This window comes from Ahaetulla prasina, chromosome 2, assembly GCF_028640845.1.
Source record: "Ahaetulla prasina isolate Xishuangbanna chromosome 2, ASM2864084v1, whole genome shotgun sequence".
Classification (NCBI taxonomy): Eukaryota; Metazoa; Chordata; class Lepidosauria; order Squamata; family Colubridae; genus Ahaetulla; species Ahaetulla prasina.
The window spans coordinates 27,318,873-27,346,707 of record NC_080540.1 but is presented as its reverse complement, the minus strand read 5'-3'; the positions used below and the strand labels follow the sequence as shown (position 1 = coordinate 27,346,707).

General features: G+C 42.7%; 1 protein-coding gene across 1 annotated transcript; it reads right to left on the bottom strand.

Moving 5' to 3' along the window:
- Positions 1-250: 250 nt before the first annotated feature.
- Positions 251-26,874, bottom strand: LOC131190447 (vomeronasal type-2 receptor 26-like). Its single transcript, XM_058167770.1, has 2 exons — positions 26,793-26,874; positions 251-1,020 (listed from the first exon to the last, which is right to left on the bottom strand). Exons 1-2 carry the CDS (start codon positions 26,872-26,874, stop codon positions 251-253), a joined length of 852 nt encoding a protein of 283 aa, XP_058023753.1.
- Positions 26,875-27,835: the final 961 nt, after the last annotated feature.

Sequence of the window (27,835 nt, the reverse complement as noted above, 5' to 3'; positions counted from 1 at the left end):
AAACAGAAAGAAAATGCTTCCCACTAAAGTGAAGATGGCAGCTCTAATATTAAAGAATTTTCTAGAAGAGCATTTGCCAGTCTTGGCAAATGTATAGACTTCCGAGAGTTCCCATCACACATCATCATTGTTACAATCTGTAGAAACTGAAGTCCACGCAACTTAAAGTCTGATACAAATATTTTTAGAGATAGGAGAGGAAGTATGTAAATTTATAATCTGGCGAGGAAAAATGCAGAAAATGAATGGTTTATGTTTTCACTATTAGCTGTTCCTTCATATTCAGATCTGGTCTTATTAAAATAATGTAGCACTTGGGAATGAAGATGCAGCCCAGTAGGCCAGCACTGGAGGCCAAGATGGAGAAGATCTGCACAGCCACCATGTATTTCCCTTTGGTGCTCAAGTAGGTGGGTACAAAAGACACCCAGACACTACAGAAGACCAGCATACTGAAGGTGATCAGCTTGGCTTCATTGAAGGCCCCAGGGAGGTTCCTGGCCAGGAAAGCCACTATGAAGCAGATGGTGGCCAGGAAGCCCATGTAACCAAGAGCAACATAAAACATGGCAAGAGAGCCTTCGTTGCACTGAAGTACAATCTCTCCTGACTGGGAGTGCATATCAGAATCAGGAAATGGGGGAGAGACCACCAGCCAGATGCTGCAGATGACCACCTGAATACTGGAACAACAAAGGATGATGGAGTTTGTCAAACTCCTTCCCAGCCATTTTCTCACTCTGTTTCCTGGCTTTGTAGCCAGGAAGGCTAACACCACCATGATTGTTTTGGCCAAGACGGAAGAAACAGCAACTGAGAAGATGATGCTGAAGGCTGTTTGTCGAAAAAGGCAGGTGACTTTCCTTGGTTGTCCAATGAAGAGGAAGGTTGTTAAGAAAGAAAACAGGAGTGAGATGAGAAGGATGTAGGAGAGGCTCTGGTTATTGGCTTTGACAATAGGAGTATCTGTGTATTTAGTGAAGGTTGCTAACACTAAAGCAGCAATTAAGGACAAGAAGGCTGCAAGTGACAGCACAATGATTCCCAAATTGAAGGTTGCTTCAACAACAACAACAAAATGAAAAAAAAATGACTTGAGGGTCTTTCTTCATCCATTGAATCAGAAAACCCAAGCTTGAGAAGGTTGTAACTTAAATCAAGTGATTCCTCTATTAAAGGCTGCAGTTTTTCGTACTGATGATGTTATCCTTACCATGCTAGCTTCATCATTTCCTGCAGAACACCCAGTTTCACAACAGTTCTGTGGATGGGGTGTATTTGGACAAGAATGGCGAGCTGGCAGCTGACTTTGACATTGTGAACTATGTGAAATTTCCAAATAGATCTCTTCTCTAAAAATATTTGTATCAGACTTTAAGTTGCGTGGACTTCAGTTTCTACAGATTGTAACAATGATGATGTGTGATGGGAACTCTCGGAAGTCTATACATTTGCCAAGACTGGCAAATGCTCTTCTAGAAAATTCTTTAATATTAGAGCTGCCATCTTCACTTTAGTGGGAAGCATTTTCTTTCTGTTTAGAATAATGGATTTACTTCTTTATGGCTATTATATTATTACTATTATTATTATCTCTTTTATTCATTAAATATGAAACCCAGTCAACTGAACATTTAAAAATGTGTCACAAATACGATTGACTGGTGCTAATGGTCAATACGGGCTGCTACCAGCGTCCTAGGTATCAACCAAGTATCTTCTAAAAAGATATGATGTTATATTTACTGACAAAGAAATAAAGAGAGACTAGTATAGATCTATTTCAAGCAATTTAGCTCTCATCAGCTGGCCATAAATATATAAATACATATACAAATATATATATTATATTATTTTATATCATATGTTGTTGTTGTTATTATTATTTATTATCTCTTCTGAAGCATATTCACCAAATGCTAGCAATGCAGAGTCAATTCAAATTTTATATCCATTGTAATATAGATGTGATTCCAAACAAATTTGCTTTTGTAAACTAAATGTTATGAGAGCAAATAATTTTAATTTTGCCACTTATTTTGACAATTCCATTGTGGGTAACTCCTAAAAATACTACAATTCTGGGGATAATTTTCACTGGTTTATTCCAGAATCTCTTTCAGCTTTTTAACTGCCCTGTTTTACAAGATTTTCCCATTGTTTTTGAGCGTTTTGTTTCTCTGTCATCACAATATAAAATGTATCCCTTACACATAATACAAGTATAACAATCAAAGCATCAAATCAACTCACATCACTTCAGGTCAAATGAAGGGACCAGCAAAGAGTCAGCCTGATGTCCACAGGGAGGTTGTTTAAAAATAGAGGTGCTGCAACAGAAAAGGCACCCCTCAGAAGTGTGGGATTTGCACTCATTGCAACTCATTGGGTTGCACTCATTGGAACCCAAAAATATGTGGGTTCTTTTGAATCAACTGCAGTTTCTGAATATACTTTAGGGGCGTGTTTCTCAACCTTGGCCACATGAACACTTGACTTCAACACCAGGTTTGAACCCTGACTGAAAATTTACTTTGCTTAGGTTGCTGTGAAGTTGGTCCACTACTACATTATCAACAACCTTTTTTCCCCAAAACAACAGGTTGGAAACCTGTCGGCAGTTGTCTAACATCAGTGAGTCCAGTGATGACATCTTCAGGAAGGGATGTCCCACAGCCTTTTTCATGCTATCCAGCTCTTCTGGGACAAGCACTGCAGACCCAAATGGTCATTGCTCTTTCTGTTGCCTATGCAACTGAGAGGGACAGTGAACAACTAGCAAATGGCAGAGGACAACTGAGATAGCATGCTATCTTCAGAGGCCAAAAATCAAAGGAGTGCTACATAAAGCAAGATAATGCTCTAGTCAGCCCTAACATATCTATCGAGGAGGAGTCAAGGCTACAGTGATTCCAAGTGATTTTATTTATTTATTTATTTATTTGCATTTATATCCCACCCTTCTCCGAAGACTCAGGGCGGCTTACACTATGTCAAGCAATAGTCTTCATCCATTTGTATATTATATACAAAGTCAACTTTTATTGCCCCCAACAATCTGGGTCCTCATTTTACCTACCTTATAAAGGATGGAAGGCTGAGTCAACCTTGGGCCTGGTGGGACTTGAACCTGCAGTAATTGCAAGCAGCTGTTGTTAATAACAGACTGTCTTACCAGCCTGAGCCACCAGAGGCCCCTTTTATCAGCAAAAGTCTGTGCAAATTGGTCATAGTGACCAGGGGGGAGAATATAGGGCTATTTTCCCCCAAAGGGGAAAGGAAACACCTTATACAGGGCTGTTAAGACATCAATTGTTCAATGCAATAAGGAAGGGGAAGTAAGTACTTTCTTATTGGCACAGTATAGGAATAGCACTTAGACCAGGGGGGTCAAACCCATGGCCCGGTTGCCAGATCCGACCTGTGGGGTGCTTAGATCTGGCCCACGGGGTCACCCTGGAAACAGCAAAGGACCGGTCTGCGGTGTCTCTGCCAGGAAAAAGGGAGCTTGGGAGGGCTGCGTGAAAACCACACCCACAGAACCGGTAGGACATTTTTTTAGATTTCACCGCTGCCAGAGTGGTTCAGCTACTTGATGCTTTAAAAACTTACTAAATATAATGAAATAAATGTTGATCTTTTCTTCTCCATGCCCTTCAGATCGATGCGGTCAGGTTTCCTAAAAGGCTACTTTCTGTCATTACATCAGAATCCTTCTCTGTAGTGAAAAGGTAGCTACAATCTCTCCCTTCAGAAAATCATCAGAAATGAGCAAGTGAGCAGCCCCCAGCACCCTTGAAAAACATGTTTTCTTGGCTTCACAGAGCAAATTTTGGGTGTCAAAGAGTTAAAATGTTCAATATTTGTGTTGTCTTCTTAATGAATATCTATGGACTTTCCTGTGACTGCCTTTGACATAAATTTCAGAACAGAGAGGACGTGGGATAACATCTCCCAGGGGAAGAGCATTCTCGGTGGGGGCACCTGCCCTGTGGAATGAACTACCTGTGGGGCTACGCTTACTCCCTGACCTCTGGACCTTTAAGTACGAGCTCAAGACTTTCTTATTTCATCGAGCAGGGCTGGCCTAATGGGAATTTTAATGGGGTTTTATAGGGTTTTTATAATTTTTATTTTATTATTTTTAACTTTTTAGCCAATTGAATTAGATTTTTAGTGATATTGTTTTAATTGCTGTGTTACTGTTTTACTCTGGCTGTACACCGCCCTGAGTCTTCGGAGAAGGGCGGTATAACAATATAAATAATCAATCAATCAATCAATCAATCAATCAATCTTGGCCCTGAGTCTGAAATGACAGTACTATAATTGCTCCACTGAGAACTGACATTTAAGGCATGACCATGAGAGGAACCTCTTCTCTAAGATCCCCTTCAGAGATCAATCTTCTCCTGCTTCTCACTGCATCAGGAGAATCGCCAGTCTTATACTTTGGCTTCTTCCAATCGTGTTCCTCATTGCTTGGGACAAGTAAAGCGGTTAAAAATGCAGAGGAAATCTTCTCCTTATTCTGCTTCCGCTTTCCCAGATAACCTGTAAGATGCTGAAGGCAAAATGTTCCTTAACTTCACCACGAAAAGCACTAGACTGGACGTATCATTTCAAGCCAGGTAATTATCTCATTCTACTCATATAATGTGGATGCATGGCAGGAGTTACTCTTTCCATTTCTAATTAAACATCCAGGTCTACATCTTCTTACCTCCAATCATTTGTTTCAGGTCAGTCTGACTCAACTTCCCTGGAAGTTGCTCAGTGTCCACCTTTTTTTTTATAATAAAATGCTTAAGGTAGCTCTTAGGTATTCCTTGCCAGTTAAGTTGATCACCCATTTTAGCTGTAGTTCTTTATTCAGCTGGCTATTTCTGCATTGGCATTCTCTCTCTCTCTCTCTCTCTCCATATATATATATATATAAGATCTGTCCACTGGCAAGTGAAAGAACCCCACAGCGAAAAACCAAGGCAAATCATTTCATTCTTCTGAGCAAGAAAATTGCAGAGAGATATCCAGGAGTAGAACTAAACTTGAAAATCTTAATTTCAATTTCAAATCTTTATTGTTAGCGCACAACTTATGTACAATGAGATTGGTTGAGCTCCCTCAGGGCACCCCAACACAATACAAAACTCACAGTGAAGACAGAAAATTCTTAACCCAATAAATCATATTAACAACCCCCAGTCCTATTGCACCAGTGTGAACATGTTAACACATTGCACTGGTCCTGCAAGTCTATTGTACTACATAGTCATCAGCCGTTGTTCCACCTGATTTTTCCGCAAGACCCTAAGGAAATGGACTCTCTTTTGAGCTTTCTGACCACCTCGGATGTATTATTTTTCCAGGTGAGATCTTGGCTAAGGTGCACTCCCAGAAATTTCTCCACACAGCCCCCCTTGATGTAGAGTGGGGCACGTTCCTCTCTCTGCTTCTGGAAGTACAGCACCATCTCCTTTGGCTTGCTGGTGTTTAGATGCAAGTTGTTTTCTGAGCACCATGTAGATAACATAACATAACATAATAACAGAGTTGGAAAGGACCTTGGAGATCTTCTAGTCCAACCTCCTGCCCAGGCAGGAAACACTATACCATTTCAGACAAATGGCTATCCAACATTTTCTTAAAAATTTCCAGTGTTGGAGCATTCACAACTTCTGCAGGCAAGTTGTTCCACTGGTTAATTGTTCTAACCGTCAGGAAATTTCTCCTTAGTTCTAAGTTGCTTCTCTCCTTGATTAGTTTCCACCCATTGCTTCTTGTTCTACCCTCAGGTGCTTTGGAGAATAGTTTGACTCCCTCTTCTTTGTGGCAATCCCCGAGATATTGGAACACTGCTATCATGTCTCCCCTAGTCCTTCTTTTCATTAAACTAGACATACCGAGTTCCTGCAACCGTTCTTCATATGTTTTAGCCTCCAATCCCCTAATCATCTTTGTTGCTCTTCTCTGCACTCTTTCTAGAGTCTCAACGTATTTTTTACATCGTGGCTCCAGGATCTTTGAAAGATATAGTTCAGTGGTTCTGAGATCTCGTCTGCCAGTTCCTTCAGAACCTTGGGGTGTAATCCATCCGGTCCTGGTGGTTTGAACTCATCTAGGGTAGACAGGTGTTCACTTACCATAACTTCTGGACTTTTTCCCTGTATGCTGACTCATCTCCTCCTTTTTTCTCCTCAGATACAGATCATTGCAGGAAATGTCCAGAAGAGCAACATCCAAATAACTTGCAAAATAAATGTTGTCCTAAGGAAATAACTTTCCTGGCCTACAATGAATATCTGGGAACCATCTTGGCTTCAGTTGCACTCTTCTTCTCTTTAAATACAGCCTTTGTGTTAGCAATCTTTGTGAAGCACACAAAAACTCCCATTGCCCTGTCATACATCCTCCTGGTTTTCCTCCTTCTTTCTTTCTTGACCTCTTTCCTGTTTATTGGCCAGCCAAGCAGAGCCACTTGCCCTCTCCAACAAACAGCCTTGAAGATCATCTTCTCAATTGCTGTCTCTTCAGTCTTGGCACAATCACAGTTTTGCTTGCTTTCCTGGCCACAAAGCCAGGGAACAGCATAAGGAAATGGCTAGGGAAAAGATTGGCCAATACCATAGTACCTTGTTTTTCTAGTGTCCAGGTGGTAATCTGCAGCATCTGGCTGGGAGTCTCTCCCCCATTCCTTGAGTCTGACATGCACTCCCAGACAGAAGAGATTGTGCTTCAGTGTAATGAATGGTCTGTTTCCATATTTTATGGTGCCCTTGCCTTTCCCTCATGGTGGCTTATCTGGCCAGAAATCTCCCTTCAGCATGCTGGTCTTCTCTAGTGTTTGGGTGTCATTTGTGCCCACCTACCTGAGCACCAAAGGGAAGTACATGGTGGCTGTACCAGTCTTTTCTATTTTGACTTCTAGTGTCAGTCTACTGATCTGCATCTTTATCCCCAAGTGTTATATTATTTTACTAAGACCAAACCTGAATGCAAAGGAACAGCTAATTGGTAAAAAATAAATCAATTAATTTTAAGGTGTTGGACCAGGGAAGAAGTTGGTTCCTCTTTTTTGACTGAGTTCTTGTGTTCTTCAATGCGTGCACTTATTCTTCTATATATATAAAAGGCACCACAGACAGAATCAGCAAGATCCTCCACAAACACAACATCAAGACAGCATTCTGCACAAACCAAAAAATATCCACCATCCTAAGAAACCCCAAAGACAAAATTGAGTTAGAAAATCAAGGAGTATATGAAATCCCATGCACTGCCTGCCCCACCACATACATCGGACAAACCAACAGAAGAATAAGTGCACGCATTGAAGAACACAAGAACTCAGTCAAAAAAGAGGAACCAACTTCTTCCCTGGTCCAACACCTTAAAGCCACAGGACACGATATTGACTTTAAAAAGACCAGAACTATCACCAAAACTGAACACTTTAACAACAGAATAATCAGAGAAGCCATCGAGATAGAAAAACGGCCACACAGCATGAACAAACGAGATGATACCTCCCGCCTACCAGCCATTTGGAAACCCGCCCTTATTGACAAACAAGTCCCTAACACGAGGAATGACACCAGACCCACACTCACGAGGTCCACCCAGGATGTCACTACCACACATCCACCCAGAAAGCAGACCCAAACCCATACTGATCAGGAAGCACGACCAAGGACCAGAAGCCAGACCGCAGCTGCAACATTAGCCATTTCAAACCCCTCCAATCCATACATACAGCAGACAGACACCCACTATGAAGATGTAGCACGACCACAAACACGAAGCCAAACAACAGCAATGCAGCTCACCAGCTCAAATCCCCCTGCAGCTCAGACTAATCTGAGCACAACCAAGCCCCCACCCAAACAGGACACACCCCCAGCCAATCAGTGCTCAAAAACAAAAACAAAAAAAACCCATCCAATCAGAGCACAGCCAAGCTCCCACCCAATCAGTTCAAACCCCCACTAGCAGTTAAAAAGGAAGAAACAGCTGCAATCACACATTGCTCCCAGAAGCACGAAGCTGAAGCCTGAAGATGACGAATGAGATTTCGTCGAAACGTCGCCAAGACACTTCCAATTTTACGCGGGAGAAAACCCGAATAACCAAAGACCTACATACAAACACCCGCGAAAACCTCAGAAAACACATATACATACACACACACACACACACACACACATATATATATATTAGTTATTTCTACTGCATGTTGCATGAACCGGCCATGGTGCACTGTAAACCATAACTAAGAGCATACTCTGCTGGATGAACTCAGCCAATTGTGGCTCATTCAATCATAGTTAGATGAGACCATGCGTTAGGGGTGTGCCAGGGGTTAGGGCAGTGGTGGGATTCTCAGCAGTTTGGTGAACTGGTTGTTGGAAGAAATCATTAGGGCAGAGAACTGGTTGTTAAATTATTTGAATCCCGCCACTGGGTTAGGGGTGTGCTTAGCTGTGGATGGGAGGGTGGGGTCACAAAACAGTGGCATCCGTGTGTGTGGGGGGGGGAGGTGGGAATTGCAAGATGGCAGACAGTGATACGATGCAAGTGGACCCACTTTGAATATGCATCAACCTATACTTTCAAAAGGGATGGAGTTATTATCACAGTACTCTCTCTGCCATCTTGACCCTCCAGCGGACACCACTGACATAAAACATAGTAGCTAAAATTCTGGTTGGCTAAATTTTGGTTGGATTATGGGGACCTATAAAAGTACCCATAGTTGAACCATAGAGTGATATGGTTCAAGGTACAAGTGAATGCATTTAGTGCAGTGGTGAAATCCTCTCCGGGTTGCCACCAGTTCGCTGCCCGTGCATGTGTGGTACATGCCCAATGCACACAGCACATGCATGCGCAGTGTGCACCAAACATGCACTGCATGCGTATGCATACGCAGTGCGCACCAAACACACATTGTGCGCAGAAAAAGGAGTCGTTTGAAGGTAAGTAGAATAGTGAGGGGGGGGGGGAAATAGCTGTGCTGAGCAATTTAAATTGGCTAGAAAGCAGGATTTCCTGTTTTCTAGCAAATATAAATTGAACGGCGGCACAGCTGATCATCGGAAATACCAGTTCGGATGAACCAGTAGCTTTTTTTTTACTACCGGTTCGCCTGAACCGGTGCGAACCAGTAGCATTTCATCCCGATTTAGTGGTCATCAAGTAACACTGTATCAAAAAAGTTTCTCACTATTTTCAGGGAATATTTTTATTAGGAATAAAGAGAATGGCAGTATTAAAAGGCCTACAAAACTCTGAATCTGGCAAGCTTCCAAGAAAGCAGAAAAAAACCCGATGTATTTGGAAGCTAAATTTCTAAGTTCCTCCATAGCAATAAAACCAATGGGATGTCAGAGACATTAAAACAATCATTTGATTGCTCTTTACGATGCTGCAAAACTTTTTATGTTCTTGCGAATCTCTGTCTTAGGAAAAAGGCAGGCAAAACTCAACTGTCTCTTTGCCGACCTGCTGCTAGCTTATTAAACCTCTTTAGGGAATTGGCATAAACATGTTTTTCTCTAGCGCTGCACCTGCATTAGCAACTAGGTTGAATTCAGCGCATTACAGACTTTGCCGCTTCTCCTTATAATTGCTTAATTACAGTCATTTGCTCATTTCCAAAGATCAAGCTGGTTTCCACTCCTAACCCTTGAGGATTGTAATTGAGGCCCATAAACAATAGGCAGCAACAGCTGCAGAAAATATTTTGAATGTAGCTTGAAGAAGTTGGTGCAAAGTTATTATCACAGTGACTTCTGGGCCTCTGAGGCCCCAAGCTGGGACTTAGAGCATCTGGGGAGGTGAGATGAGAGTGAAACTTAGCTAATTTCTCAAACTTTGATAAAGCTTTCACTACCAGTTCCCTTCCCAAATTTTGGTCACTGGCCACAGTCATCCCTATCTTCAAAAAAGGAGACCCCAGCTCAGTCGAAAACTATAGACCAATCTCTCTATGCTGCATCATCTGCAAAGTCATGGAATCAATCATCAACCAATCCATTACCTCACACTTAGAAGCAAACAACCTACTCTCCAATAAACAATTTGGTTTCAGGAAAAAATTATCATGCAACTTACAACTTCTCCACTGTAAAAACATATGGACTACAAATCTCGATCAAGGCAAAACAATAGATGCAATCTACATAGACTTCTGCAAAGCTTTTGACTCAGTAGTACACGATAAACTTCTCCTAAAACTAAAATCCTACGGCATTTCAGGACCCCTTCACAAATGGATATCTGCTTTTCTGTCTAACAGACAACAAGTGGTCAAAATTGGCAATGCTCTATCAAATCCTGTTCCTGTCAAGAGTGGCGTTCCTCAAGGCAGTGTCCTTGGACCAACACTCTTCATACTATACATTAATGATCTTTGTGACCATATCTCAAGTAATTGTGTTCTCTTTGCTGACGATGTCAAACTATTTAACACCACTGATAATACATCTATCATTCAAAAAGACCTTGATCATCTAACCGCTTGGTCTAAAACTTGGCAACTCCAAATCTCAACCAGCAAATGCTCAGTCTTACATATAGGAAAAAAGAACCCAAACACTAAGTACTCGCTTGATGGACATTACCTTACAGATGACCCCCATCCCGTTAAAGACCTTGGAGTTTTCATGTCAAATGATCTAAGTGCCAAAGCCCACTGCAAATGCATAGCAAAAAAGGCTCTAAGAGTTGTAAACCTAATCTTGCATAGCTTCTTTTCCAAAAACACCACACTACTAACCAGAGCATATAAAACATTTGCTAGACCAATTCTAGAATACAGCTCACCTGTTTGGAACCCTCACCATATCTTTGACATCAATACAATTGAACGTGTCCAGAAATATTTTACAAGAAGAGTTCTCCATTCCTCTGTAAACAACAAAATACCTTATCCCACTAGACTTGAAATCCTGGGCTTGGAAAACTTGGAACTCCGTCGCCTTCGACAAGACCTAAGTTCAACTCATAGGATCATCTATTGTAATGTCCTTCCTGTCAAAGACTACTTCAGCTTTAATTGCAATAATACAAGAGCAACCAATAGATTTAAACTTAATGTCAACCGCTTTAATCTAGATTGCAGAAAATATGACTTCTGTAACAGAATCATCAGTGCTTGGAATACTTTACCTGACTCTGTGGTCTCTTCCCATAATCCTAAAAGTTTTATCCAAAAACTTTCTACTATTGACCTCACCCCATTCCTAAGAGGACCATAAGGGGCGTGCATAAGCGCACAAACGTGCCTACCATTCCTGTCCTATTGTTTTTCTTTTCTTCTTCATATATATAGATAGATAGATAGATAGATAGATAGATAGATAGATAGATAGATAGATAGATAGATAGATAGATAGAAAGATATAGATATAGATAGATATAGATATAGATAGATATAGATAGAATATATATATATAGATAGAAAAACGCCCACACAGCATGAACAAACGAGATGATACCTCCTGCCTACCAGCCATTTGGAAACCTGCCCTTATTGACAAACGAGTCCCTAACATGAGGAATGACACCAGACCCACACTCACGAGGTCCACACAGGATGTCACCACTGCACATCCACCCAGAAAGCAGACCCAAACCCACACTGATCATGAAGCACGACCAAGGACCAGAAGCCAGACCGCAGCTGCAACATTAGCCATTTCAAACCTCTCCAATCCATACATGCAGCAGACTGACACCCACTATGAAGTTGTAGCACGACTACAAAGCCAAACAACAGCTATGCAGCTCACCAGCTCAAGTGCCTCTGCAACACAGACTAAACTGAGCACAACCAAGCCCCCACCCAAACAGGACACACCCCCAGCCAATCAGAGCACAGCCAAACTCCCACCCAATCAGTTCAAACCCCCACTAGCAGTTTATTTATTTATTTATTTATTTATTTACACCTGGATGAAACTGTCTATCTAGACCCGTTCCAGTCTGGTTTCCGGCCCGGTTACAGCACGGAGACGGCTTTGGTCGCGTTGGTGGATGATCTCTGGAGGGCCAGGGATAGGGGTTGTTCCTCTGCCCTGGTCCTATTAGACCTCTCAGCGGCTTTCGATACCATCGACCATGGTATCCTGCTGCGCCGGTTGGAGGGATTGGGAGTGGGAGGCACCGTTTATCGGTGGTTCTCCTCCTATCTCTCCGATCGGTCGCAGTCGGTGTTGACAGGGGGGCAGAGGTCGGCCCCGAGGCGCCTCACTTGTGGGGTGCCGCAGGGGTCGATCCTCTCGCCCCTACTGTTTAACATCTACATGAAGCCGCTGGGTGAGATCATCAGTGGTTTCGGTGTGAAGTACCAGCTGTATGCGGATGACACCCAGCTGTACTCACGGACCACCCCAACGAAGCTATCGAAGTGCTGTCCCGGTGTCTGGAGGCCGTACGGGTCTGGATGGGGAAAAACAGGCTCAAGCTCAATCCCGCCAAGACAGAGTGGCTGTGGATGCCGGCATCCCGGTACAGTCAGCTAAATCCGCGGCTGACCATCGGTGGCGAGTCAGTGGCCCCGATGGAGAGGGTTCGCAACTTAGGCGTCCTCCTGGATGAACGGCTGTCTTTAGAAGATCATTTGACGGCCCTCCAGGAGAGCGTTCACCAGGTTCGCCTGGTACGCCAGTTGCGCCTTTCTGGACCGGGATGCCCTATGCACGGTCACCCACGCACTCGTGACGCCCCGCCTGGATTACTGCAATGCTCTCTACATGGGGCTCCCTTGAAGGGCATCCGGAGGCTGCAGTTAGTCCAGAATGCGGCTGCGCTGGTGATAGATGGAGCCCTCGTGGCTCCCGATGACACCCATCCTGCGAGACTGCACTGGCTACCTGTGGCCTTCCGGTGCGCTTCAAGGTTTTGGTGACCACCTTTAAAGCGCTTCATGGCATTGGGCGGGTTATTTACGGGACCGCCTACTGCTACCGAATGCCTCTCACCGACCGTGCGCTCTCATAGAGAGGGTCTCCTCAGGTGCCGTCAGCGAGGCAATGTCGCCTGGCGACGCCCAGGAAGGGCCTTCTGTGGGGCTCCCACCCTCTGGAACGAACTACCCCCGGCCTTCGTCAGCTGGACCTTCGGACCTTCCGCTGGCTCAAAACATACCTATTTAACTGTGCAGGACTGAGCTAGATTTTAAATTTATGGGTTTTAACTGGGTTTTATTTTTTATATTTTAAAATACGGGCTTATAGAATAAGTTTTCTAATTGTTTTTTATAGTGTATTTATGTATCTATGTGTTTTTAAGTGCCTGTAAACGCCCTGAGTCCTTCGGGAGATAGGCGGTATATAAATATGATTAATAAAATAAATTATATATATATATATATATATATATATATATATATATATATATATATATATATATATATATATATATACATACACACACATATATATACCTTTATATACTATATAACCTATCTGTATGATAGTTACATATATTGTGACAAAATAAATAAATAAAAATAAATAAATAAATAAACTTTACCTACATGTGTAACTTCATGTGGAACACAGAGTCTATGAGCTGAAGTTGATTCATGTTACACATTCCTATATATTGTATAGTCAAGGCCATGGTTTTCCCAGTTGCAATGTATGGCTGTGAAATTTGGACCATAAGAAAGGCTGAGCACCAAAGAATCGAGGCCTTTGAACTCTGATGCTGGAGAAAATTCCTGCGAGTCCTTTGGACTGCAAGATCATCCAACCAGTCAGTCCTAGGGGAGATCAACCCTGATTGCTCTTTAGAAGGCCAGATCCTGAAGATGAAACTGAAATACTTTGGCCACCTAATGAGAAGGAAGGACTCATTGGAGAAGAGCCTAATGCTGGGAAAGATTGAGGGCAAAAGAAGAAGGGGACGACAGAGAATGAAGTGGCTAGATGGAGTCACGGAAGTAGTCGGCGTGAGCTTAAATGGACTCCAGAGGATGGAAGAGGACAGGAAGGCCTGGAGGAACGTTGTCCATGGGGTCGTGATGGGTCAGACACGACTTCGCAACTAACAACACATATTCCCACAGTCATATTTTTGGGAGATTGCAGCACTGATAGGCCCTTTGCAGTTTTGGCTGACCTTGAAAGTCAACCCCCTACAGCCCTCTTTAAGGTTCATCAAAGAAAGTCAAGATCTACCTGAATGGTTTATGTGCAGGTAGTCCTCGACTTACAATAGTTCATTTAGTGACCGTTCAAAATTACAACAACCCTGAAAAAAGTGGTTTATAACCATTTTTCACATTTCACATTTTCACATTGCAGCATTCCCATAGTCACATGATCAAAATTCAGATGCTTGGCCACTAGTTCATATTTATGACCGTTGCAGGATCCTGGGGCCACATGATCCCTTTTTGGGACCTTCTGACAAGCAGAGTCAATGGGAATCCGGATTCACTTAACAACCAGGTAGTGGTGGCTCAGGCTGTAAGAAGCCTGTTATTAAAACACAGCTGCCTGCAATTACTGCAGGTTCTAGTCCCACCAGGTCCAAGGTTGACTCAGCCTTCCATCCTTTATAAGGTAGGTAAAATGAGGACCCAGATTGTTGGGGGGGCAATAAGTTGACTTTGTAAATATACAAATAGAATGAGACTATTGCCTTACACACTGTAAGCCACCCTGAGTCTTTGGAGAAGGGCGGGATATAAATGTAAACAAAAAAAACAAAAACAAACCATGTTACTAACTTAACAAATGCAATGATTCACTTAACAATTGTGGCAAGAAACGTCGTAAAATGGGGCAAACCCACTTAACAAACGTTTCACTTAGCAACATAAATTTGGGGCTCAATTGTGGTCATGATTCAAGGACTACCTGTAGTCCTGTTGGAATACATGTTAGAATATGCATTTTATATTGCAACAACTACAGAATTATTCAGCCAGTAGATGGCAGTGTTTAATGTGCATCTATGGTTATAATCCATGGTTTCTTTATGTTCTGAGGACAGTTTCCTATGACAGCTGAGGCGGTCGAAAATCTGTTAAACAGCAAGGCCAGTGGTGGGATTCAATTTTTTTTACTACCAGTTCTGTGGGCATGGTTTGGTAGGCATGGCTTGGTGGGCATGGCTGGGGAAGGGTACTGCAAAATCTCCATTCCCACCCCACTCCAGGAGAAGGATATGGCATGTGTAGCCATATCAGTGGGCATGCAAGCTCAGTTCCGGCATGCATGCGCGCTCCGGCCAGCTGATTTTTAGGCCTCTTGGCCCACAAGAAGTAGGGAAACAGGCTCTTTCTTGCCTCCAGAAGGCCTCGGGTGGGTGGTGGGGAAGGCTCATTTTTTGCTCTCCCCAGTCTCTCTAGGAGTCTGGGTTGAGCAAAAACAGTCTCCCTCCCACCCGGAGGCCCTCCGGAGGCCAGAAAAAACCCATTTGCCAACTTCCAATAATAATAATAATAATAATAATAATAATAATAATAATAATAATAATAATAATAATAATAATAATAATAATAATAATAATAATAATAATAATAATAATATTTTTATTTATAGACCGCCCTTCTCCCAAAGGACTCAGGGCGGTGTACAGCCACAAATAAAAAACAGAAAGAAAACAACAATACAAAACTAAAAACAACCCTTAAAAAACCTATTTAATTTGGCTACTTATAGATAAAAATATTCCCTCTAAAATTTACTAAAAAATTTAAAAACCCATAAATCAATTTAATAATATAAAATTTAAGCGAGTCCAGCAAGCCGAAATAAGTAGGTTTTAAGTTCGCGGCGGAAGGTCCTAAGGTCAGGTATTTGTCTGAGTCCAGGGGGAAGCTCGTTCCATAGGGTAGGAGCCCCCACAGAGAAGGCCCTCCCCCTGGGGGCCGCCAGCCGACATTGCTTGGCTGACGGCAACCTGAGGAGCCCCTCTCTGTGAGAGCGCACCGGTCGTTGGGAGATAGATGTTGGCAGTAGACCGTCCCGTAGGTATCCCAGTCTGGATACCTGGAAGGCCCTTTTTTTGCTGTCCCCAGCCTTCAGAGCCTCTCTAGGAGTTTGGGGAGGGCAAAAATGGCCCTCTGTTCTCGAAAATGGCCCATTTGGCTGCTAAATATTATTTTTTCCCTTTTGTATATTTATTTTAATTGTATTTAATTGATTTTTAAAAATTCTTCATTGCCTAGAGATATGTGTTTGAGATGAATGGGCATAGAAATTGAATGAATGAATAAATGAATGAATGAATGAATAAGGATGAGAATGGAGTCCTGGCAGCAGACCTGGACAGTTTGAACACCTGGTTCATAAGTCACTTCGAAAAGTGATGTTTGTGAATTTGGAACTTGGAAGTCAAGTTAATTATGAATCAGAATGATTTTATAAAGGTAGAAGAGATGTAGAAGATGTGGGAAGGGGGAGTCTTCATTTCATTCAGGAACTAAGTATATATGTTTGTCTATAAAATTGTACATAGGCAACCAGTACCTTTAGGTTTTGAATTATTGTCCATCTCAGAAGTCATTTATCCTGACATAGGACGTGTAGAATCAAAACAAAACAAACAAAACGAACAATCAAGACTCACTTCAGTGTTTAATAGACAGTATGTACTGGAGGGAATCTCCTCCCAAAACAATAGTAGGAGGCCCCCTGCTGCAGACCGAGAAATGCACTCATATCTAAACATTTCAGAAAGGAGGAGAAAATGATGCATACATACATATTCATATGCAATAATGTACGGGATCCCCGGTTACTTCCTGCCTTTCTGCTATCTACAAAGAACAATGGTTTTACTTAGAAGAAATGTTTGCACATTGAGGTTCAAGAGTTATAAGGGAATGTTCTGATAAACACATGGGGCCTATGACATTGTTTCAATTTTTTTGTTAAACAATCCCGGGGCGAAATCTAAAAATTTTCCCTACCGGTTCTGTGGGCGTGGCTTAATTGGTGGGCATGGCTTGGTGATCAGGTGACTGAATGGGCATGGCCAATAATAATAAATAATAAAAATAATAAAGTATACAAAACTTGGGGGCGCACCGGTCTACCTTCTTTAAAAATAGAGGCACCGGTCTACTAATTGCCTTTTTTTGGGAGGCACCGATCTACCTTCTTTAAAAATAGAGGCACCGGTCTCCTAATTGCCTTTTTTTGGGAGGCACCGATCTATCTTCTTTAAAAATAGAGGCACTGGTCTACTAGCTGCCTACAGCGCTGATCAGCTGTAGTGAGGCTCTGTCGTGTCCCACTCCTCCGCTGACGGCTGGGTCAGGGAAATCCGAATCAGGCTTGCCTCTGCAGCTCTGCCCAAAGTCCTAGCAAAGTCCTCAGAGCAGGCAGGAGACCAGTAAGTGACTTCAGCAAGATAAGTTCGACTTTTGCCTGACTCAGAGACTGCCAGAAAGTAGATCCTTTATATAGGCCATGGGGTGTGGCTCCATGACTCAGCACTCATTAAGGCCTGCCCCTCCCTTCCTTCTGTTGCCTCCGCCTATCCAATCTTCTGATGCGAGGATTACTCCAATCAGCTGTTGTTGGGAGTAAACCCTCCTCAGGCTCACCTGCTGTGGAGGAGGGGGAGGGGTCCAGCTGCTCCATTTGCCTGGGCATGGAGTCAGGGCTGGGGCAGGGAGATGCTCCTTCTTCTGCAGTTTGTCTGGGCATGGAGCCAGGACTGGGGCTGGAAGGCATACATTCCTCCGTGTTCGGGAGCAGATAAGAAGGCCCCGGCTGCTCTGAGGGCGGGCAAGACACAACAGGCTCTTTGAAGCACCGCAGCAGTCATTTAAGTCCATTTGCAGGTATATCACCACCGAGAGTTTCAGGGACAGAGAAGAGGAACAGCGAGGTGTGGGCGGTGGGGGGGGGGCAGGGATTTTTTGCTACCGGTTCTCCAAACTACCCGCCTCCCATTGCTACCGGATTGCGCGATCCGGTCCAAACTGGGAGCATTTCACCCCTGAAATAATCCCATTCAACTGAAATCAGATTTTAGCAACATTTGAGAAGGTTAAGTTGCTGCAAAATGCACCAGCACGGGGAGTTACATGTGCTCCTGTATTATTGTAACATGGGATACAGACTAGCTTTTAGAAAACAGATTGGTGGATTTTTCGAACTTTTACTGATAAACCAAGGGACAAGCAACATTTTTGAAGACGTGGGGGAGGGAGATTCCTATCACAATTTTCTAAATATTTAAACACCAAAAAAAAAAGTGAAATATATTTATTAACAACTACTTGTATATGGATGCATATGCGCACATGCGCTTTTTTAGGAACGTTAAAGTACTAAATAATATCTTTGAGTGATTAACTGACATTTTGGGGAAAGTGGTACCGAAAGTCAATTTCTATTTTGTTTTGACATCAAATGTTCTTTTGTATTCAGGTCTGGTCTTAAAAAGATAATGTAGCACTTGGGGATGAAGATGCAGCCCAGCAGGCCAGCACTGGAGGCCAGGATGGAGAAGATCTGCACAGCCACCATATACTTCCCCTTGGTGCTCAGGTAGGTGGGAACGAAGGAAATCCAGACACTGCAGAAGACTAGCATGCTGAAGGTGATGAGCTTGGCTTCGTTGAAGGCCCCAGGTAGATTCCTAGCCAGGAAAGCCACCGTGAAGCAGATTGTAGCCAGGAAGCCCATGTAGCCAAGGGCAAGGTAGAACATGGCAACAGAGCCTTGATTACATTGCAGGATAACCTCTGCTGATTGTGAATACATGTCTGACTCAGGGAATGGGGGAGAAGTGCCCAGCCAGATACAGCAGAGGACAATTTGAAAACAAGAACATGAAAGGAGGATAGAATTGGCCAAAGTCTTTCCTAGCCATCGCTGTGCTTTATTCCCAGGTTTTGTGGCCAGGAACGCTAATATCACTGTGGTTGTTTTGGCCAAGACTGTAGAAATGGCAACTGAGAAGATGTTGCTGAATGCTACTTGTTGGAGAAGACAAGTGACAGTCCTCGGCTGGCCAATGAATAGGAATGAAGTCAAGAAGGAAAGCAGGAGGGTGACAAGGAGGATGTAGGAGAGATCCCGATTGTTGGCTTTGACTATGGGAGTGTCTTGGAACTTAATGAAGCTTCCCAAAATTAAGCTGGTTATCAAAGACAGAAACAGGGCAAATGAAGTTAGAACGATCCCCAAATTTTCTTGATAGGATAAGAAAGTTTCAGTCTTAGGTATACAGATATCTCGGTTGATGTTTGGATGCTGATCTGCTGGACAATTGGTGCATTTTTCAGCATCTGAAAGAGAAAAAAATAATAATATTTACTTTAAAGCATGCTTAGATATCTTAAGCAGTGTAACATTTAAGGACAGGGAGAGTAGAAGCTTGGAGTCAAGGTTTCAGTGGCCCTTTCCTGCTCTTACTCATTTAAGAAGAAAGGTACTGTATTTCTCTGATAAACTCAGCTGCTGGTCTTCCTGTGTAAACTGACTGTTTGGGCATCTCCTTTATTAAATTTTCTTTTTCAAATATCAATGCCTTCCTCCACCTGGACTTAGAAGATGCCCAGGTTCTATGTCTGGGCAATAGTTGCCCTATTTTATTTTATTTTATTTATTTATTTTGTCACAAAAATATACATAAGCATCACATAAAAAGATTATATCGTATATAAACATATATATGAGGAAATATAAGGAAGTATAAGCATATATATATAAGAAAAAAACAATAGGACAGGAACGGTAGGCACGTTTGTGCTCTTATTCTACAGAGGAATTATTGAGTCTGTCATTTGCACCTCTATAACTGTCTGGTTCGGTTCTGCAACCCAACAAGAGAAACATAGACTTCAGAGGATAATTAGAACTGCAGAAAAAATAATTGCTACCAACCTGCCTTCCATTGAGGACCTGTATACTGCACGAATCAAGAAGAGGGCCGTGAAAATATTTACAGACCCCTCGCATCCTGGATATAAACTGTTTCAACTCCTACCCTCAAAACGACGCTATATATATTTGATAAGATTGTAAAAATAAAACTTTTTTATATATATATAAAAAAAAAAACGACGCTATAGAGCACTGCACAATAGAACAACTAGACACAAGAACAGTTTTTTCCCAAAGGCCATCACTCTGCTAAACAAATAATTCCATCAACACTGTCAGACTATTTACTGAATCTGCACTACTATTAATCGTTTCATAGTTCCCATCACCAATCTCTTTCCACTTATGACTGTATGACTATAACTTGTTGCTGGCAATCCTTATGATTTATATTGATATATTGACCATCAATTGTGTTGTAAATGTCGTACCTTGATGAACATATCTTTTCTTTTATGTACACTGAGAGCATTTGCACCAAGACAAATTCCATGTGTGTCCAATCACACTTGGCCAATAAATAAATTCTATTCTATTATGCACGCCCCTTATAGTCCTCTTAGGAATGGGGTAAGGTCAATAGTAGATAGTTTTTGGTTAAAGTTTTTGGTTCCCTAATTTTTTTCTCCTCCCACCTATGCCAGGAATGCAAGAACCAATCTCTTTGGGCATCTCTCTTAAGGACGGATTAAAAAAAAAAAAATAGCCGCAGTTTTACAAATCTTCCTGTGACTCCAGCTAGCAGTGAAAACTCAGTTTCACTCAACAAACATTATATGTCTCAGCCTGTGGTGAATTAAGCAATGCTGTGACCTCCCTCTGGCAGTGCCTGGAGGCTTTTAGGGGCTGGATGAGGAACAACGGGTAGAAACTGAACCCTGGCAAGACCGAGTGGCTTTGGGTTTGGGGGTTCTTTGGTTCATGGAGAATTGCCATCTTTGGTTTTGGGTGGGGTGGCACTGCCCCAAACAGACCCACTTCATAACCTGGGGGTTCTCCTGGAGGAATGCCTTAGTGCAACTGCGGGTTGTGTGCCAGTTACCCCCCCCCCCCGTTCCTGGACCAACAATCCCTACTCACGGTTACTCATGCCCTAATCTCCCATCTTGACTATTGCAATGCACTCTACAGGAGGCTGCCCTTGAAAATGGAACGAGCTTCCCCCTGGACTTCGACAACTACCTGACCTTAGGACCTTCCGCCGCGAACTTAAAACCTACTTATTTCGTCTTGCTGGACTCGCTTAAATTTTAAAATTATTTATTTATTTATTTATTTTTTATTTTATTAGATTTTTTTATTTATTTATTAGATTTTTATTTATTTATTTATTAGATTTTTATACCGCCCTTCTCCCGAAGGACTCAGGGCGGTGTACAGCCAAATATTAAAAAACCCACAATATACACATTAAAACAAAACTAAAACAAGCATATTTAGGAACTGGTCGTGGCCTGGGAACAGGCCGCGGCCGGGGCCTTGGACCGTGTCGCGCCTTTGCGGCCTCTGACCCGGCGTAGATCTCGACCGGCCCCCTGGTTCTCCGAGGGGCTGAGGGAGATGAAATGCCGGAGAAGACGCCTGGAGAGCACCTGGAGGTCCAGTCGTTCCGAAACTGATCGGACACTAGTTAGGTCCTATTCTAGGACCTACCTAGTGGCAATGAGGGAAGCGAGGCGTTCCTACGCCTCCACCCTCATTGCATCGGCAGATAACCGCCCGGCCGCCCTGTTTCGGGTCACCCGCTCTCTCCTACATCAGGAGGTGCGGGATGACCCTTTGCAGGGACGAGCCGAGGAGTTTAGCGGTTATCTATACGATAAAATCGCTCAGCTGAGGGACGGTCTGGATCGAATTTGGGATGATCCAAGCGAGGGAGAGGAGGCACGTCTTGTTGAGTCCATTTGGGATGAGTTTGACCCTGTGGCTCCGAGGGCGTGGACAGGTTGTTGGGGAGGCTTCACGGCACGACATGTTTACTGGACCCGTGCCCTTCCTGGCTGGTACTGGCCACTCAGGAGGTGACACGAGGCTGGCTCAGAGGATTATCAACGCTTCTTTGTTGGAAGGGTTTTCCTGCCGCCTTGAAAGAGGCGGTGGTGAGACCCTCCTTAAGAAGCCTTCCTGGACCCAGCTGTTTTGGGTAATTATCGTCCAGTCTCAACCTTCGCTTTGTTGCGAAGGTTGTAGAGAGTGCCGTGGCGCGACAGCTACCTCAATACCTGGATGAAGACGTCTATCTAGACCCGTTCCAGTCCGGCTTCCGACCCGGATACAGCACGGAGACAGCTTTGGTCGCATTGGTGGATGATCTCTGGAGGGCTCGGGACAGGGGTTATTCCTCTGCCCTGGTCCTATTAGACCTCTCAGCGGCGTTCGATACCATCGACCATGGTATCTTGCTGCGCCGGTTGGGGGGATTGGGAGTGGGAGGCACCGTATATCGGTGGTTCTCCTCCTATCTCTCTGACCGGTCGCAGACGGTGTTGACAGGGGGGCAGAGGTCGACCGCGAGGGGCCTCACTTGTGGGGTCCCTCAGGGGTCGATTCTCTCGCCCCTTCTGTTCAACATCTACATGAAACCGTTGGGTGAGATCATCAGTGGTTTCGGGGTGAGATACCAGCAGTACGCTGATGACACCCAGCTGTACCTTTCCACCCCCGACCACCCCAATGAAGTTGTTGAAGTGCTGTCCCGGTGTTTGGAAGCCGTACGGGTCTGGATGGGGAGAAACAGGCTCAAGCTTAATCCCTCCAAGACGGAGTGGCTGTGGATGCCGGCACCCCGATTCAGTCAGCTGCAGCCGCGGCTGGCTGTTGGTGGCGAGTTATTGGCCCCAAAGGATAGGGTGCGCAACTTGGGTGTCCTCCTGGACGATCGGCTGTCGTTTGAAGATCATTTGACGGCCGTCTCCAGGGGGGCCTTCCACCAGGTTCGCCTGGTCCGGCAGTTGCGCCCCTTCCTTGATCGGGATGCCTTATGCACGGTCACTCATGCTCTCGTTACCTCTCGCTTGGATTACTGTAATGCTCTCTACATGGGGCTCCCCTCGAAGTGCGCTCGGAGGCTTCAGTTAGTCAGAATGCAGCTGCGCGGGTTATAGAGTGAGCTACACGTAGCTCCCATGTAACACCGATCCTGCGCAGGCTGCACTGGCTGCCTGTGGCTTTCCGAGTGCACTTTAAGGTGTTGGTTATGACCTTTAAAGCGCTCCATGGCTTAGGACCTGGGTACTTACGGGACCGCCTGCTGCTACCACATGCCTCCCACCGACCCGTACGCTCCCATAGAGAGGGACTTCTCAGGGTGCCGTCCGCCAAACAATGCCGGCTGGCGGCCCCCAGGGGAAGGGCCTTCTCTGTGGGGGCACCCACACTCTGGAATGAGCTTCCCCCGGGTTTACGTCAAATACCTGACCTCCGGACATTTCGTCGCGAACTAAAAACACATCTTTTTATCCGCGCGGGGCTGGCTTAAATTAGTTTTAATGGGAAATTTTATTAATTTTAAATGGGGTTTTTAGTACGGAAAATTTTAATTTCAGGCTAATTTAATAAGTTCTTAAATGGTATTTTAATTTGTATATTGTGTTGTTTTTACTTTTGCCTGTACACCGCCCTGAGTCCTTCGGGAGAAGGGCGGTATAAAAATAAAATAAAATAAAATAAAAAAATAAATAAATATTACAAAACAGGCCGAAATTTAAAACAATTTAAGATCCTAAAATTCATAAATAGCCCCAGTTAAAAATTTAATAAAACTTTTAAGCCAGTCCCGCTTGAATAAATAGGTGCGTTTTCAGCTCACAGCGAAAAGTCCGAAGATCAGGCACTTGACGTAAACCAGATTTTAATTTTTTAATCACTTGACGTAAACCAAAATTGATTTTATGGGTTTTAAATTTTTTGTAAATTTTATAGGGAAATATTTTATCTAAAGTAGCCATATTGAATAGGTTTTTTAAGGGTTGTTTTTAGCTTTGTATGTGTTGTTTTTTTCTCCTCTGTATTTTATCCTGGCTGTACACCGCCCTGAGTCCTTCGGGAGAAGGGCGGTCTATAAATTAAAATATTCTATTCTATTCTATTCTAAAAGCATCCGGAAGCTGCAGTTGGTTGAAAATAGAGAGCCCCAAGTGGTTTTGTGCAGACATTGGTGTGCAAATATGTCAATTCTCCTGTGGGAGCTGCATTGGTTGTTTATTTGCTTACAGGCACAATTCTAGGTTCTGGATGTCACATTTAAAGCCATTCATGGCTTGGGACTAGGTTTGTCTAAGGAACCAATCTTGCTGGTCACATCTATTTGACCCCCTAGAATGCATAGGCAAGGCATCTTGCAGGTCCCATTTCCTAATTAGGTACAACTGTGCCGGCTCTCTTCCTTTGGAACATCATCGTTGCAGAAATTAGACTGGCCCCTACTTTGACAGTCTTTCATGGGTCTCTGAAGATTTGATTTTGACAGCAGTCCTGGGGAACCCAGAGTGTGATGGAGCCTATCAAATGGCTTATTTAACTGTGTAGGTGGTTTTCAGGGGGTGGGTAGGTGGTTATTGTTTTTCTTTTTCTATAGTATGTTCTTATATTTGGAAGCTGCCTAGAGTAGCTGTGAGTGGATAGCATATACATTTTCTAAATAAATAATAAAAAACAGACATTTTTTCTTTTCTTCATCAGGGAACTTGTGAAAGGAAAGGGATGAAGGGCAGAAGGATGGAAGGAAGGGCAGAAGGAAGGAATTAAGGAAGGAAGGAAGGAAGGAAGGAAGGAAGGAAGGTAGGTAGGTAAGTGGCAGGCTCCAGTATTGGACCTGTAGATAGGCCTGCTAAACAAACAGGATTTCACTCAGGCATTAGTGAATCAAAGAAAGGAGCAAGGGGAAAGGAGAGGAGGAGAGGAAGAAAGGCGGAGAGGGGAGGGGAGGGGAGGCTGTGATATTTTCCATTTGTCCAGAGATGTCAAGAAAAATGGGAGATATTGACCCGTAAAAAAGCAGAGTTGCTGTCTCGCTTCTCATGCAAAGTCATAATAGTAGTAATAATAATAATAATAATAATAATAATAATAATAATAATAATAATAATAATAATAATAATAATAATAATAATAATGATGATGTTTTAATTTGTATACCGCCCTTCTCCCAAAGGACTCAGGGCGGTGAACAGGCAAATAAAATACAAACAGAAACATACACCATAATTAAAACAACCCTTAAAAAACTGATTCAAATTTGCCAGAAAATTTAAAATAACATTACACCCCATAAAATTACAGAAATTTAAAACCCATCAAAATTCAATTAAAATTTAAAATTTAGAATTTAAAATCAGGCCAGTCATTAATCCCCTGTCTTTAATGTGCTCCAAGATAAAGCCTATTTTCTATCAAGTTTTAAATAAATAATCATGTTTTATTATTTTTCTATCATGTAATAAATATTAAAAGAAATTGATTTGTTGAAAGCCAGTCATTCATGTGCCCATCAAAATGTTCTTTCCTGAAAAATGTTAGCGTCTAGGTCAGGCTTAGTCAACCTTTTTATACCTACCGCCCACTTTTGTATCTCTGTTAGTAGTAAAATTTTCTAACCGCCCACCGGTTCCACAGTAATGGTGATTTATAAAGTAGGGAAGTAACTTTACTTTATAAAATTTATAAAGCAGAGTTACAGCAAGTTAAAGCAAATAATAATAATTACTTACCATTTAGTTTCACTTCCGTAACGTGAACTAAATTTATGTGCAGACAATACAAATAGTATATTTTCAGAAATTTAAATTGTCACGGGGAATTTTATGAAAACCTAATGAAAATGTTTTTAAATAATGCTATGATTTTTTTTAAAAAAAAAGTCAATTAAATTAAAAAAAAGGAAAGTGCTTCAGTATTGGACAAAACCCCTACCGCCCACCATGAAAGCTGGAACACCCACTAGTGGGTGGTAGGGACCAGGTTGACTACCACTGGTCTAAGTAAATTATAAACAAAGGTATTTACTATTTACAATAGTAAATGGAGACTTTAACCATCCTGACATTTGATTTTGTTGGGGGTGTTACTTGGAACCTTGACAACCTGGAGAGAAACTCTGCATCTAGTGGAAGATCAAATAGATTCCTGACATTCAGCTATACTGGACTTAATTCTCACTAACACAGATGACATGATAGAAGGCATTGAAGTTACAGGAACTGTGTGGAGTGGGGGAGTGACCATGCAATGTTGGAATTCAATATTATGCAAGCACAAGCAGTAGACCAAAGTCAGACTAGAGAGTTGGACTTTAAGTGAGCTTCATTTCAAGTCATTTCAGTGAATGAAAATCCTAAAGGGGAAAACAATCAAAGAAGCTTGGGCAACTTTGAGAAATGAGATAACAAAAGCCCAGTCTAACACAATTCCAATGAAGAAGAAAAATAAGAGATCTCAAAACAAATCAGTACGACTGCACAAGGAACTCTCTGATAAAATGAAAGACAAAAAGGACAAGTATAAAAAGTGGAAAGAGGGGCACATAACTATAGCAGAATATTAGCAAATAGCCTGAAGTTGCAAGTACGAAGTCAGGAAAGCTAAGGCTCAAAATGAATCAAGGCTTGTGACAAAAGTCAAAAGGAACAACAAAGTTTCTTTCAACATATAAAAAAAGCAATGGATGGAAACACATGAAGAAGAGAAACAACCTAGAACTAAGGAGAAATTTCCTGACAGTTAAAACAAATAATAAGTGGAACAGCTTGCCTCCAGAAGTTATGGATGCCTGAACAATGGAGGTTTTTAAGATGAGATTGGACAACCATTTGTCTGAAATGGTATAGGATTTCCTGCTTGACTAGAAGACCTCCAAGGTCCCTTCTAAGTCTGTTATTATGTTAATTTATGACTTTCCCTCAAATGTGTCCTTTTTCCTCTCGTGTCACCTACCTTCCACAGTGGAGATGGTTGCTTCTGCACAGGGACGACAATCGTAGCAGCAGATGATCTCCCCTTCCCGAACTACCTTCATGAATCCAGGATGGCAACTTTCCACACACCTGGAAGGAGGCAAGGGCTGAAGAGAGGAAGGAAAAAGACCAGCGGTGAAATCCTCTGAAGTCTGCTACCAGTTCTGTGAGTCTGCTACCGAGAGCACGGTTCGCGCTCATGAGTGCCTGAGTCACACTCGCGCAGCACTAAAAAAGGAGCATTTTATAATATATAATATAATATAATATAATATAATATAATATAATATAATATAATATAACAACAGAGTTGGAAGGGACCTTGGAGGTCTTCTAGTCCAACCCCCTGCCCAGGCAGGAAACCCTACACCATCTCAGTCAGATGGTTATCCAACACTTTCTTAAAAATTTCCAGTGTTGGAGCATTCACAACTTCTGCAGGCAAGTCGTTCCACTTACTGATTGTTCTAACTGTCAGGAAATTTCTCCTTAGTTCTAAGTTGCTTCTTTCCTTGATTAGTTTCCACCCATTGCTTCTTGTTCTACCCTCAGGTGCTTTGGAGAATAGTTTGACTCCCTCTTCTTTGTGGCAACCCCTGAGATACTGGAATGCTACTATCATGTCTCCCCTAGTCCTTCTTTTCATTAAATTAGACATACCGAGTTCCTGCAACCGTTCTTCATATGTTTTAGCCTCCGGTCTCCTAATCATCTTTGTTGCTCTTCTCTGCACTCTTTCTAGAGTCTCAACATCTTTTTTACATCGTGGTGACCAAAACTGGATGCAATATTCCAAGTGTGGTCTTATCAAGGAATATTGCATCCAGTTTTTAAAGCCTTCCAAGTCTGCAAAGGTAAGTAAAACAGCGAGGGTGGGAATTTGCTGTGCCACATGATTTAAATTAGCTAGAAAGCAGGAAATCCGATGATTCTAGCTAATATAAATCATGCATCACAGCTGATCATCACCCAGCAGATCATTGGAAATATCAGTTCACCCAAATTGGTAGCATTTTTTATTAC